This window comes from Staurois parvus, unplaced genomic scaffold (assembly GCF_062004578.1).
Source record: "Staurois parvus isolate SC_StPar_1 unplaced genomic scaffold, SC_StPar_1.0 ptg000020l, whole genome shotgun sequence".
Lineage (NCBI taxonomy): Eukaryota > Metazoa > Chordata > Amphibia > Anura > Ranidae > Staurois > Staurois parvus.
In genome coordinates this window covers 13,552,456-13,566,981 of record NW_028317816.1, presented here as the reverse complement: position 1 = coordinate 13,566,981, position 14,526 = coordinate 13,552,456, and the positions used below count along the sequence as shown (strand labels likewise).

General features: G+C 38.2%; 1 protein-coding gene across 1 annotated transcript in view; it reads right to left on the bottom strand.

Annotated features, from left to right (window-relative positions):
* Window positions 1-8,969: 8,969 nt before the first annotated feature.
* The window catches only part of CNTNAP2 (contactin associated protein 2), a 2,186,758-nt gene continuing 2,181,201 nt past the window's right edge, over window positions 8,970-14,526 (bottom strand). Inside the window, exon 24 of the mRNA XM_089687345.1 lies at window positions 8,970-10,457. Coding sequence (XP_089543471.1) covers window positions 10,258-10,457 — 200 coding nt within the window. The 3' untranslated portion in view covers window positions 8,970-10,257. The remainder of the gene's footprint in view (window positions 10,458-14,526) is intronic.

Below are 14,526 nucleotides of genomic sequence, written 5' to 3'. Positions count from 1 at the left end.
TCAAAACTAGTTTTGTAACAGGCCACACACACAGCTACAGGAAGCACTGACCTTCATAAGTCAGTGTGCCAAAAGACATAATCCTGTGTACATCGGGCGCTGTGCAACTGGTGCTATTCTGACCATGTGCATTACCACATCTGCTATTTCATCATGGACAGTAAGTCAGAACATAGAGCAAACGTGTTTAAAAACAGTAAGCTGTTGAGACTGTACTAGAGTACTACAAAAATAGCGGCTGCCATCCCCTGCCTGGCTGCACTTTTTAGACTAGCTGCAACTGCTGTGCTTCTCCTCCTCCTCCCTCCTGTAATTAGTGATGCTGCTGTCACATCTCCTGTCAGCCTATAGTGGCAGAGTCTAATGCAAGATTATCATTGGGGCCCCCCATGCACCTGGGGAGCCCATGCATTCAGAAAGCCCTACTTGCTGATGGCGAGTGTGATGGCGCTACAGTGTTATGGGTGGAACTGCATATGGGAGTGCATACTTCAAAGTGGAGAGTTGCATAGATAGAAAGGGCTGGGACAGTGATAATAATGGGCAGTTTTAACTACCCTGAAATTGACTGGAGTAATGGCACTGCTTGAACAGTTTAAGGGCAGAAATGAAAAACCTAGTACAAGACAAATTTATGTTACCATTGATATACAGTAAGCCCCAGATGGAAAGGATGCTCTGCTGGACTCGGTAATCTCAAACCATACAGAGCTTGTTACTAGTGTTCATATAAAAGAACATCAGGGTAGCAGTGACCATAGCATGATTTCATTTAATGTTAGCTGTAAGCAACAAGCACATACGGAAAAAGATTAAAAAAAGTAACTTTAAAGTGATATTAAAGGTTCAATTTAAAAACAATTAAAATAACAAAGGTAAAAAATAGTAGTAGTAAGCGCTTCTCTGTAATAGCAGTTAGAACACTCAGGTAACCATATAAAACCTCTAGTATAAAATAAACAGTGGTATAGTGTTGGGAATAGCCTTGTACCATGTGACCTCTGAGATCATTCACAGATTTCACAAGTGGTAAGCAATGATTTCAGAAGTGACATCTTGCTTACTACTGTTCATGTGATCACTGATTGGCCAATCAGTGATCACATGATCGGACCTCACACAGGGGTCCTGTAGAACGATCGGTGTTCCACTGTGTCCCAGGGAGCACGTACAAGCAGGAGGCGGGGAGGACGTTTATAAATGGCCACCCGCCCCTGCACTGCTCCTGTCCGGCCGTTTATATACATGGGCCGGACGGGAAGTGGTTAATATACTGCAAGGGTTTAAGTCTCTTTGATTTACCACAAACTATCAAAAAAAAAATCCACGCAAGCAAAACACTTTGCTAATTATATAACTATGTTTTGTGCTCTGATGTTTCTTCTATTGAAGTCTGGTCTTTTGATTAGAGGAAAAGTGAGTATAAAGTGCATAGTTGAGTCACTTAACCTTGTTTCCATGTCCTATACACCAAAAAATGGCAGCAGGTCCTCTGGAGCGATGAGTCAAAATCTGAACTATTTGGCTGTAGCAAATGTCAGTTTGTTCATGAAGGGCTGGAGAGCGATACAATAATTAGTGTCTGCAGGCAACAGTGAGGCATGGTAGAGGTTCCTTGCAAGTTTGGGGTTGCATTTCTGCAAATGGAGTTGGAGATTTGGTCAGGATCAATGGTGTCCTGATTGCTAAGAGATACAAGCAGATATTTATCCATCATGCCATACATTCAGGGAGGTGTGTGATTGGCCCCAAATGTATTCTGCAGCAGGACAATGACCCCATACATGCAGCCAATGTCATTAAGAACTATCTGCAGTGTAAAGAAGAACAAGGAGTCCTGGAAGTGATGGTTTGGCTTCCACAGAGCCCTGATCTGAACATCATCCAGTTTGTCTGGGATTACATGAAAATACAGAAGGATTTGAGAAAGCTTACATCCACAATAGATATGTGGTTGGTTCTCCAAGATGTTTAAAACAACCTATCTGCCAAGTTCTTTCAAAAACTGTGTACTTAGAAGAATTGATGTTTTTTTAAAGGCAAAGGGTGATCACACAAAATATTGATTTGATATGGATTTTTCTTCTGTTCATTTACTTTTCATTGTGTTAATTGATAAAAATAAACTATGAACACTTGTATTTCTGAAAGCATTCTTCATTTACAGCATTTTCACACCTGCCTAAGACTTTTACACTGTACTGTATATGGCTCTTTCCATAAACCCAAACATACCCAATTCCTTACAGTAGATCAAAACAGGTTTCCCCTGTTCCTTCCGAACTTTATTTCTTATGGGTTCCCTTAATTTTATTGACAAATCATGTGGTAGACCCTAACCTAGCGTTTTGGAGGCTTAAGCATATAGATTTTCTCAAATTGATATCATGCTTACCCAGGATCATTTCAAGGAAGTGCAATACATTTTCCACATGTCACCAAGACAAGGAGGGCACTGTCAGGTCATAATAATATCAGCAGTACATAAGCAATATTTTCAATTACACTGACCACCTATGGCTTGTTTCAGAAGAAATAACTTATTCTATGAGGAAAGAGAAAATAAAAACATAGCCCTAATAGTCACATGTATTTGGAAAAAAATAAAATTTTAGCAACCACTCTTCCTTAGCATGTAATAGCCAACAATAGTGGGTGCAGGCATGGATACAGCACGCCTTTTACAGATACCTTGTGGTATTAAAGTGGGGAATGTACAGACAGATTATCTGGGTTTTCTGCTTTATGGTCAACAAGCTGTGTTTGCAGCTTTGAAGATGAGAACGTCAAATGCAAGTCAAAATGAGATCAACTATGGTTAAATGCACCTGTCTATGCACTGTGAATGATCGCAGAAGTGCCTCACACTGGTGTCCAATGACATGAATCAAGCTAACTTGTGTATTAGCAGACCTTTAAGTTTAGGAAACTTGGATATATTTTTAGAAACCATATGGTATATATGTTTAGGCCAGAGATCTTCCATAAAACCCATCTCTGGGCAAAAATTAAAAATGAATAGCCCCCCAGCAGGTGCGTGAAATGTTACTAAACCCAGGACCCTGCATTCACTATGCCTGGTTTCCCACAGTACACAGAACATGGAAATGCTATTATTTTAGTAAATATAAACTGCTAAATACCTTTTATCATTAGCATTATATTGCGGTCTTGTGACTTCTATCAGTGTCCAGCTGAGCACTGGTTAAAGCTTATAGGAGGAGTTTTCCTTCTCTCTTGATTGTCCTATGAGACTGCATAATCCCTGACCCTCTGTTTGGACAGTGCTGATTGACCCTGTGTTAATCACATGCACTCCCCCAAGGAAAAAACACCTTTCTAGCAATACACACCAAACTGAGCATGTGCAGCTTGCCCCGAAGGCTCTGTTCTATCATCAGATGGATTGGTGACAGTAGAAGAAGGGGAGGATCAAACAGCCTTTTTACACAATGCAGAGGATTGATCCGCTAAGTGATGCCAGGCATCAACAACGAGGCTTTTACTTTCCATTCATCATACATCAGCATCAGAGGTTGGTCATCAGCTCTGAGGAAAGGGATTCGTCCCCGAAACGCGTCAGCTATTTGCCATTTGACCATTTGACCGCACTGACAGTGAGAACACCTTGCCTGCCATTGTGGCCATTGTCATTTTTCTATGCTTTTTAGATACATGCTTCGTCTGTGAGTATGTTTTTATTATTTCACTCCTACAATAAACCTTGGATAATGCACTAGGTTAGTAACACTTTACATTAAATATCTCAGGCTAAGAGATGGAGCTGGAGCTGTTTCCCACTCTAATTCATTTTAGTCGCAAGAGTTCCTCTTCCAAGTTGAGTGATACACACCACCATTCAGAATGAGAATATCCTGTGTGTGCAGAATGTCATGGATCTGTTCTATTAGGAGTTGTCACTATGATGCTTTTCACTCACAATGTAATAATGCAGAGATGCTGGTGATGACATCAGTGGAAATCTCTGCATCATCCGGGCCCCTCCCAGAGCCGGATGTTAAGTGAAGAGGACCCAGGGCATCATGTGACCAACTTAAAGCCCATATCTGGAAAGGTAAGTAATAAAAAAAATAAAGCATAATATATTGCTTAGTTCTAAGGGAACAGAAGGTTGTGCTCCAATGTTGGGTTATAACAATCAAAGTGAGCTCCACAGCAGCCACTATATTTAGCTTAGCAGTGGCAAATTGAAGTGAAGGTTAGGAATGGAGAGCAAACTTAATTACAACCTGAGGGCAATACCATAATTGCTCCTTAGCTATCATTTTTGCAAAACATTTCACAATTCATGTATCGGCTAGGATTTCTCTCACAAGTAAAGAGCTGGAGTACAGGAGCTTTTATCTTTGTTATATAAATTCATATATTGGTAGTGTTTGTTCCTTAAAATATAACAAGTACATGACATATCAGTCCACAAAGTTAGAATACCTCTACTTTGTGTTTTTTTGCTTTTTTTTTTTTTAATGACATTAGTCTGTCTGAGAATATTATAGAGTCAACAGCATCAGTTACTCCCAATTTATGTACAATTTATTACATGTCCAACTTGCATATTTTCAAAGGGAATAAATCTAAATCTAAATTATTTTTTGTTTATAATAAGAACAATTTGACTATAACAATACATAGTATTACACAGAGGTAAAACTGATTTATGCATAAAAAATAAACAATGATAAGTAGTTTGGATATGTATTTGTATTGTGTATTAAAATATACAGAAATAAACATTTTAAACAGATTTCATGTTTAATGGTTATTTTTTATTTTTCTAATATTTGTTTTTCAGGAAGAAGGCAATTTTGCAGATTCTAAATTGTCATATTATTATGTACTGATTTACTGTCCATGAGTGATCTTTGGCTAATATAAGAAAAATCCGATAGGTTGCCAGAAAGAAAGAGAGAGAGAGATAGCAGCAGTGATATATCTCCTCTGGCTCAGAGGCTGTTGTCACATGATTTTCAGAACAGAAATGTTTAGGAATTATATTTTGGCCATACATTGCAATAGTGATCAGGCTGATTACATCACATTTGTCAAGCTGGTGTTTTTTGGGGTAGAAGTCATCCCTTATTTTTGCCATGCAGGCCTTTAATCTTTTAAAATCTGAAATACTTTTCAACATAATATTAACTGAAAACAACTATAATAGTTTGTTTTTTATAATTTTTTTCCCTGCTACCTTAAACTGTTGTTTTTATATCTGCTTTTGCTACTTTTCTAAAATCTTTGTTTTTCACATAAACATTTAATACAAGGCACACCTGTTAGACAGGATTAAGAGGTGTGGGAGTATTGTTTGTTTTTAGATAAAGAGTACAGTGAAAGATGTTTGTCTTCAGACTCTCTCTCTCCCTCTCTAAATTAATGAGCCATGTTAAGAAGCAGGCAAAGAGGGCAATTCATTTTCATGAAAAAGAACTCTAAGAAGAGCTGCCTCAGTGTTATTGCTCCCATCCATCCCTGATATCCATCTGGCACCTTTTTTCTATAGCTACAGAGGTTGGGCTCTAACAAGTGTGCCCTATAGAAAATACATTTTCAAATTAATTTTTAGAATTCAGTTGTATGTGTGAATTGAAGCTTGAGCAATTGAATTCTGTTAACAACATGCTTTTTTTTCAGCAGAGCACATAAGGATTGCCCAGAAACCACGTGGAAAGGTGCCTAGAACTCCACCTGCTGCCTCTATATGAGAATTAAAAAAAAATCGAATGCAATGTTTCATATTTACCAGAGAAAAAATATTTTTTTTACGTTCTGATCATAATAAAATAAAATATGATTGTAAGCTCCAAGAAGCAGGGCCCTCCTAACCCTCTTGTATTGAACTGTATTGTTACTGTATTGTCTCCTGTTATATTGTAAAGCACTGAGCAAACTGGTGGCGCTATATAAATTCTGTATAATAATAATAAATGCAAAGTCAGTATACATTCCCTTTAAGGCTACAGATAATTTCGCAGCTGCATAAATAAAAAACAATTATACTATCTTTGCTCCAGATACAATATTTTCTTTATAATTTAAACATTAAAGCATACCTTTAGTGAATGTAAAGTGCCTGAGCAGACTTTTGAGTGAAATAGCAGTCTCGACGTAGGCTCAGTTTTGTTTCAGTGGGCCTGAGATCCCCGAAATCCAGATGTCTTTTATTGAAAAAAGTGATGTAGCGCTAACACCCAAAAAAAAAAATAACTACATAAAATACAAATGCACATAAAATAAAATATATCAAAACTGCATATAATGTGACATAAAACAAAGCGACAATATTATATAGTGACTAATACTATAAAATACAGCATGTGGGCTGTAAATCCTAAACATACACCTTGATCTCTCAAGGAGCAGGAATAAGTGAAAAGAATGATGTGATCAAGAAACAGGTAAGTGAACTCCAATAATCACACTACTAAATATGTGAAATGATCCAAATGGGATCTATAAATGATATTAGAGTGCAACAAATAGTCCAAATGTGACTATTGCATAATAGTGCCTATTATGCAATAGTCGCATTTGGACTATTTTTTGCACACTAATATCATTTATAGATCCCATTGGGATCATTTCACATATTTAGTAGTGTGATTATTGGAGTTCACTTACCTGTTTCTTGATCACATCATTCTTTTCACTTATTCCTGATCCTTGAGAGATCAAGGTGTATGTTTAGGATTTACAACCCACAGGCTGTACTTTATAGTATTAGTCACATTATATTTTTGTCACTTTGTTTTATGTCACATTATATGCAGTTGTGATTTATTTTATGTGCATTTGTATTTTATGTAGTTTTTTTTTTTTTTTGGTGTTAGCGCTACATCACTTTTTTCAATATTTGTCTATTAGATCAATAGGTATATGACTGGATGTTGGCAGCTGCATTCATTATAGGGATTTTAGTGTTTAGGTAGGAGCGCAGGAGGTTCTTACATATATCACCTGTCTTTTATGCACCTACAAACCAAGGTCTCCGTTTATGAACCAGCGGTAATAGATCGCTGCTCAGTTCTCCAGCATTCTCGGAGAACACAGTTCTCCTGTGAATGCAGTTTATGAAGCAGTTCTCCGAACGAAGGGAGAACGGTCTCCAAACACTGGAGAACGGTCTACAAACTCTGGAAAATGGCTAATTTTACTATAATCTCATGAGATTACAGTAAAAGATCAGTTTACTAAGCAGAGGTAAATTATCTCTGCTTAGTTTGCGGTCCCTCCGATTCTCCAGCTCTGGGCTGGAGAATCTGGAGGGAGAACACAGATCTCCAGTGAAGGGCTGACATGATCTCCTGAGTGTCATAAACTGTGAATGACCAGAGAATAGCTGAGATCCGTTGAATCACAGCTATTCTCTGTGTCATAAACAGACACCCAAGTCTGGTAAAGTCAAACTGTGGTCTACCCCTTCCTAGCTTGTAGAATCCACTAATGACTATTAAGGGTACGCAGCACAGCTTTCTGATTTTTCAGGGCTACCAAGAGATCTGAAACAAAGCTGACCTAACACATGCGTGTTTAGTTACCAGCAAGTTCAAATGTTAATGTTGGCACTTTACATCAATTACAGATATGCATTACTATTAAGCGAGTGACAAAATGAATAAATAAATCTGCTACATTAGCATTTTTAGTTTAATCCAATTTATAGAGGTTTACTATAAAATGTATAATCTGATTTCCTCTGTTCTGTAAAGCCTGGTGACCCCTTGAGTGCAGACTAGATGGTTATGACTAGAAATGGGCCTTGTTTGTGCAGCAGTAAACTAAGGGCTACGTTCCTTGGCATACTTGTCCAGGTTAGCACCACTCACTTGAGTCTTACACCAGTGGTTCAGAGAGTTGCAGACAGAGGTGGAATTAAGGTGTGTTCAGAATTCACAAGATGAGGCTTTAAGGGGTAAAACTGTTCTTTGAGCAGCAGCCCTGTGCAGGCTGTTCAATAGCAGTATTACTCTTTTGTTCTCATCATTCCTAGGAGATCAAGAGAGTAAAAAAAAAAATAGCTACAGAGTGGAATCTGGTCTAAGACACATTGGCAAAGCTGAAGGAATCAAGCTAGAGTGTTATAGTGTAGTGCAGCAATGTAAAGAACTTGCAATCAATGATGTTTGCTCCTAAAGGTCTTGGTTGCCAGCCTAACTAAAGAACTCCAAAAGGTCTTCATGTTCTCCGTGGTTGTCAATGTCACTACCTTGCCTGAATTACTCTAAGAGTACCTTTTTAAAGACCATAACTATCCTGAGTATTGAGTGTGCCAAATGTTCATAGTGCATGCCTAATCATGTAAGAGGCTTAAAGGAAATGTTTCCGGAGAGAAACATGAAGACTGCCATTGCTGGTTTCATATTCTGTAGACACTATGGGGGAGATTTACAAAAACTGGTGCATTCAGAATCTGGTGCACTTGTTCATGGTGGCCAATCAGCTTCTAACCTCAGCTTGTGCAATTACGCTTTGGAAATAAAACCTAGAAGCTAAATTGTTTCTTTGCAGAACTGCAATTGAGTTTGAACATTCCAGCTTTAGTAAATAAACCCCTACATGTCTGGCTGGCATGATGATCCTCTTGGTTCCATAATTTAAGTCACTGACCTGGGACACGTAAGCAGATAAGAGCTTTTGACTTTTCTGATTTGCTTCGGGGGTCCGTGACTCAAGAAGTATTAAAATAACAACTCGGCAATTAGCATTTTCAGAAGCAGGTTGGCAATGGCAGCTCCTTTATTTCTTTTAGAAAATACTTGCTTTAATTGTAGATTTCCAGGGAAATTGCTATTGTGAATCCCAAAGTAAGCTCTCCCAACATATTACAACACTGAGTAGGGGAGCATGGCATCCTTCATTGAAAATGGGCAACATTTAGGAAGCCCACTGCTTAATAGAAGTATTTTCAAAATCTAAAAGAGATCTGATTTTTGGAAGTTCTACAGTCAGACTCAGAGAAAACAAATCATTTAATAAGCTCAGCCAACTGCCCTTTACATAAACAAGTAGCCTTAGGTACTTAAACAATAGAAATGTTCATATATTCTAATAAACTTTTTTCTTTTATGAATAAGCGCATTTTGTGCATACAGAGTGTCTGGAAAGAAATCTTCAAGCCAACAAATGGACTCCATTAAGCTAACGCTCTAAGAAATGTGAAACCTGAAAATGTCATCAATTACATGGTTATAGCCTTTCATGTGACCTGGAAAACCAAAACTGTTCAAATACACTTATGGTGTGATTTCCTAAAGGGAAGGGAAATAAAAATCCAGTCCTATGCAGGGAAATTGAAAAACAGATGCTTCTGCACAGGAGAGGATGTACATCACTTCACTTTAGAAACTCCTCGGTTAAAGATTTTTATGAAGACGAAAAAGAAGATGCACAAGCCATTGTAACAGAAAAAGGTGCAATATATTTCATAATATTTTTTTTCTTTTGCAGTGTATACCATTCAAACATTTTGATTTCACTACACCAAGAGTACCTTAGTGCATAGTTCCCATTTTTAGGGTTAGGCAACTTATGGCTGACCTCTAGTTCCAACTATGGTCTGTACTCTAGTGGCACAGGTTGTCTATCCCTAAATGTATTCGAACATAGCAACAACTTCTAAAAAAATGGCAAATACATTCTTTATTGGCATGGTAATGCTCCAGCCTAAACCATTCTGAGTTACCGCAGTGCCTATGCATGCAATGAAAGTATTTCTGATATAGGACAAAGGAAGTAGATGAATTTTAGGACAATTACGTGGTTTGTGTGTGAGATTATATATAAACACTTACACAGGTTTATATATAACAGTTGGTGTATATAATATATATTGGCTTCTTTAAGTTAATATTTCAAGGGCTTATAAAACTTTATAAAACTGACCCTTTAACTTTGTTTAGTATTTAGATTGCCTCTAAACACACACAAAAAAAATACAGATATAATTGACAGATCCAAACCAAGGCTGAAACGCTAATAGCTGATATTTCTTTTTTTTTTTTGTTTTGGACAGGGAAATAGAGAAGGAGCAAAAACAAACGTAAACATAAATAAAAAAAAAATTAAATGCTTTCATCAAAGTTTATGAATTTGCAATTTTTTGTCGGCGTTGTGTTTGGCCCTTCTGGGGCCACCTGGCTGTGCCGGTCTTGTGAGGAGAAGTCTGGAGCCGAGCACTGGCAAGACATAGTCCCTCCCTACACACCAGAACCCATTCTTTTGTCACCGATGTAACCATAGTTAGATTAGCCATTCCTTTTTGCTCTCGTCGATGGTCTCAGTGAAGTTGGGGTCATTGTTGATGATGGCAGCATCAGCATTGTCTGCAGATTCGGCTCCCTTAGCTTCATTGGTATGATAGGTCCCCTTGTGGCGGAACATGTAGCGTATCAGGAACACCAGGGTGCACAGTATGGTGAAGATCACCACGGCAATGATACCTGTAGGGAAATGAACCCAACATTATTTTAAAAAGATCCAAAAATGCATGTGTATAAATAAATAAATCATCATACTCTTGTCCTATTCAACCACAAATCTTTTTTTTTTTTTTAATAAACTGATGTCAATGAAAACACCTTTGAAATACTTTGAAAGCACAGTACTTACTTTTCAGGTGCAAAATTTAGTTGAAGAAAGTACGAAGCTTCAATCTCATCATGTTTTCTAAAGCATCCTAAATAAAGTCTGTCACTCTGTGGAATAGACTCCCTTAAGAAATAGTTCTGGCCAGCCAGTAGATTGTTTTAAATGCACAAAGTACAACTGGATATTAAAATTTATAGGCAAGAACACCAGAGATGATTAATTCAGGGAATATCTGTTTGCCTCCTGGGAGACGGTGCCTTCCTTAGGTATGGGTTTCTGTATATAGAAGTTTTCTAGTTATTTATTCTCTTTATTTATTTTTTCTGTTGGTTGAACTAGATGAACTTGTGTCTTTTTTGCCTAACTATGTAATGTAACTCTATAACTAAGGGAAGAGCGCAAACTGCTGCAGAAATGAACTGCATATTTTGGATTTTCCAGAGCACAATCAAAGTGTAGCCTGTTTTGTAGCTTTGGCTGCACAAAGGAGACACTTTAATAATTCAGTAGTGATTGAAGCAACAATTAACGCTGAAACTCCAAAAATTCAGCAACTTTGTAAAAAGTGAAGACACTCTATGAGTTTAGTCCAACAAGGTGCCTGTCACCTTCCTGGGCTTATCTCTATTATTTAAATCTAACAGTTTTTTTGTGCTTCCAGAGCTCTAATGCTGGACTCAGCTGGTCTCAGCCATTTCAATGTAGTGTTGGTGCAGCTACTAAGGCTGCGCCTCCTCTCCTCATGCCCAATCACAGAAGCCTTTGTATTGTGTGAACTCATGCACAGAATACAATGGTTTCTGTGAATGGGCAGCAGAGGGGAGGGGTGAGCATAGCTGCTCTTTGCGCTTCTCTCCTCTCTCACAGACTGGAGTGTACTCTGGCAAAGCCATAAACCTGTTGCGTACAAATATTAGAGATAAGCCCAAGATGTGACAGGCAGCTATTAGGATGTAACTCAGTGTGTGCCTGAACTTTTTCTTACAAGTTTTCTGATTCCTGGAATTCAGCTTTAAAAACAATTAACACCAAAACACAAAGAAAAATTTGCAAGAACCTCAAAATTACATTATATGTCTTCTCAAAAGCTGTTGTGGACCACTTTCTTGTAAATTTCCACAGAATCATAACATATATATATGGCAGCCTTCAACATCTGTTGTTATTATAGTTATGAATCAGCCAGTGTTTGCTTTGTACGTAGTCGTAGACTTTGCATCTTGTTCCATCAAGGACGTTGTTGTCGTATTCTCCTTGAGCATTCAACATGCGTGACTCAATCACAAAACTCCTATTTTATAAACATGTTATGTTGTTATATAAAGCCATATGTATTTAGCCATTTTACCCTGGATGTAGGGCTCATTCACACCATGGTGCAGAGGCGTCTGTTTTTCTGCATGCGTTCTGCAAGGGCACAACAAAATCAATTGTCTTCTATGTGCCCTTTTCACACCACAACACTAGTATCACATGCAGATTTTTTCTGCGCAGGAATCTGCAATCTGTATAAAACGCATTGATACGCGTATGAAAACTGATGTAAACTGATGTCTCTGCAAGTGAAATCTGCGCGTCAGTTTCCAACAGTTTTTCTGCACATGTGATGTGATTGAGGCCGTAAATTTGAATTCTTTCATACTTATTTAGCAATTGTACAGCTTCCAACCGTCACTTGTTTGGAAAGGCTGTTCCTCTTTGGAGCCAAAATTATTCTGTCCCTTTTTCCACCTCAGCTGTCCCACTTTTTGATATGAGCTCTGCAAATAAAATGCACTATTTAACTACGAAAACTGTTAACCTATATTAAACCTTTCATCTGACTTCTAAATGGTTGCACGTAAATTAAAATGAAAAAAGCACTTGCGTTTATTAACAGTCTTTTTTGGCGTATTATTTGTGTTCCATAACCTGGGGCTTGGCAGGGGTGTATTCTTTGCCTACATACATCATCTCACAAAGTTAGGAGGCATACAAATGTACAGTGGGAGTGATTTACTAAAGACATGTAGACTGTTCACTCAGCAAGGAAAGTTACATTTTGCAAAGAACTCTTCCCCAGAGAGTATCCAATCATGTGCAAGGAAAATTTAAAATAACAGCATTTTTGCCTGCATGTGATTGGATGATGGAAGTCAGCAGAGCTTCACCTCATTCACTAAACTCTGGGGATAGTTCCCTTGCAAAGTACAACTTCCCTTGCAAAGTGAAATGTCTAATTGCCTTTAGTACATCACACTTAATGCTGAACTCCAGGAATTCAGTTACTTTGTAAAAAGTGCAGGCATATAATGAGTTAAATCCAACAAGGTGCATGCCACCGATATAATATAATATAATTTACAGTACATCTGACAAGTTTATGGAGCTCATGGAAGATACCTTCCAGAGCTCCAACCTGGACCTTCTTGACCTGGACCTTCTTGACCTGGACCTTCTTGTTTCTGCTCCTTTTTAGTGCAGAATCGATGCAGCTGCTATAACCGCCCAATCACAGAAGCCTTTTTATTATGTGATCTCATTCGCAAAATACAAAGGCTTCTGTAAATAGGCAGCAGAGGGGAGGGGCAAGTATAGAAGATGTTTGTGCTTCTCTGCTCTCAGAGACCTGAGTGTCTCCTCCGGGAGTGACATAAACATGTCAGCTGTAAATAATAGAGATAAGTCTAGGAGGTGGCATGCACCTAGTTGGACATAACTCATAGTATGCTTTCACATTTATCAAAGTAGCTGAATTCTTTGAATTCAACTTTAATTAACTGTAATGCTGTGACAGACCCTTTCCATCAATGACTGTTCTACTTAGGGCCCCAACCAAGTTCATCAGTGTAACACCATAACATAGTATAACTCCAGTACCATGCCAGTAGTATTGCAGATTCCCTTCAGTCACAGGGGAATATAATTGCTCTAAAAAGCAATGCAATGTATCCATAAACCACCTGCATCAGTTAAAGTGTGAGCAAGTTGTATACTGTATATCAGCCGTATCTCAACTCTGTATCTCTATTGTGATAGGTATTTGTTCATTTTTCATCTTACAGCACCAATGTCACGCCAGGGTCAGTCATCATATTCATCCATTATTTTAATGTTAGCCACCGTTGTCTCAACTTAAACTCAACAATAAATTCAAAAATCCTTGTGCAGATGCCCAGCTCTATTTACCGAAACTTCTCATTGCTCTAGAATTGCTTGGACTGTATGCACTGTGATTTAGTGAGCCAGCTAGTGTTAAGGTTAAACCTCTTTATTGTATGGCATTTGTTAAACCAGCAGATGCACAGCCCATTGTAAAAATGAAGAATGATTATCATTGTGGATAAAGCAGATATTCTTCCCCAGGCAGTGATCAGGGCTTAGGGGCAAGTAGAATATATATTTGCTGTTCAGCCAATGGGGATATTTGATTCTGATAAACATTTTTTTCGCCTGGCACAAAAACACTTCAGATTTCTGTTATCTGCTGGTATAAGATATATATGTCGTAACTGAATGACATTTTGTTCTGCTAAAGCAATGTGTAATAGGACATTTGCTATATTTTTTATGTTTTCAACCTTTTTTTTTTTTTTCACACATCTCATTACTACTGATCTATCCTCCAGCCTCTTTCCAGTGTACATTTATGCACTCCCACAGCAATAGCTGCATGTCATTGCACAGGGTATGACTTGGCAATGACCATTGGAATAGTCTCCACCAGAAATGCATTTAACAGGGTGACAACCTAGAAGCAGTGATAAGCAGTGGAGGCATTCCCCACCCCACAGCTGCACATATACACAACCCTTCCATGTGGGGCAGGGAATGCCTTCGCTGCCTTTGATTGGCTGTTGGCTTTGACATCTTTCTAGTGGGATAGCTCAGGCAGGTTCGGACTTGTGCCTGAATATGTCTGAGCTCACACTTACCCAGGAG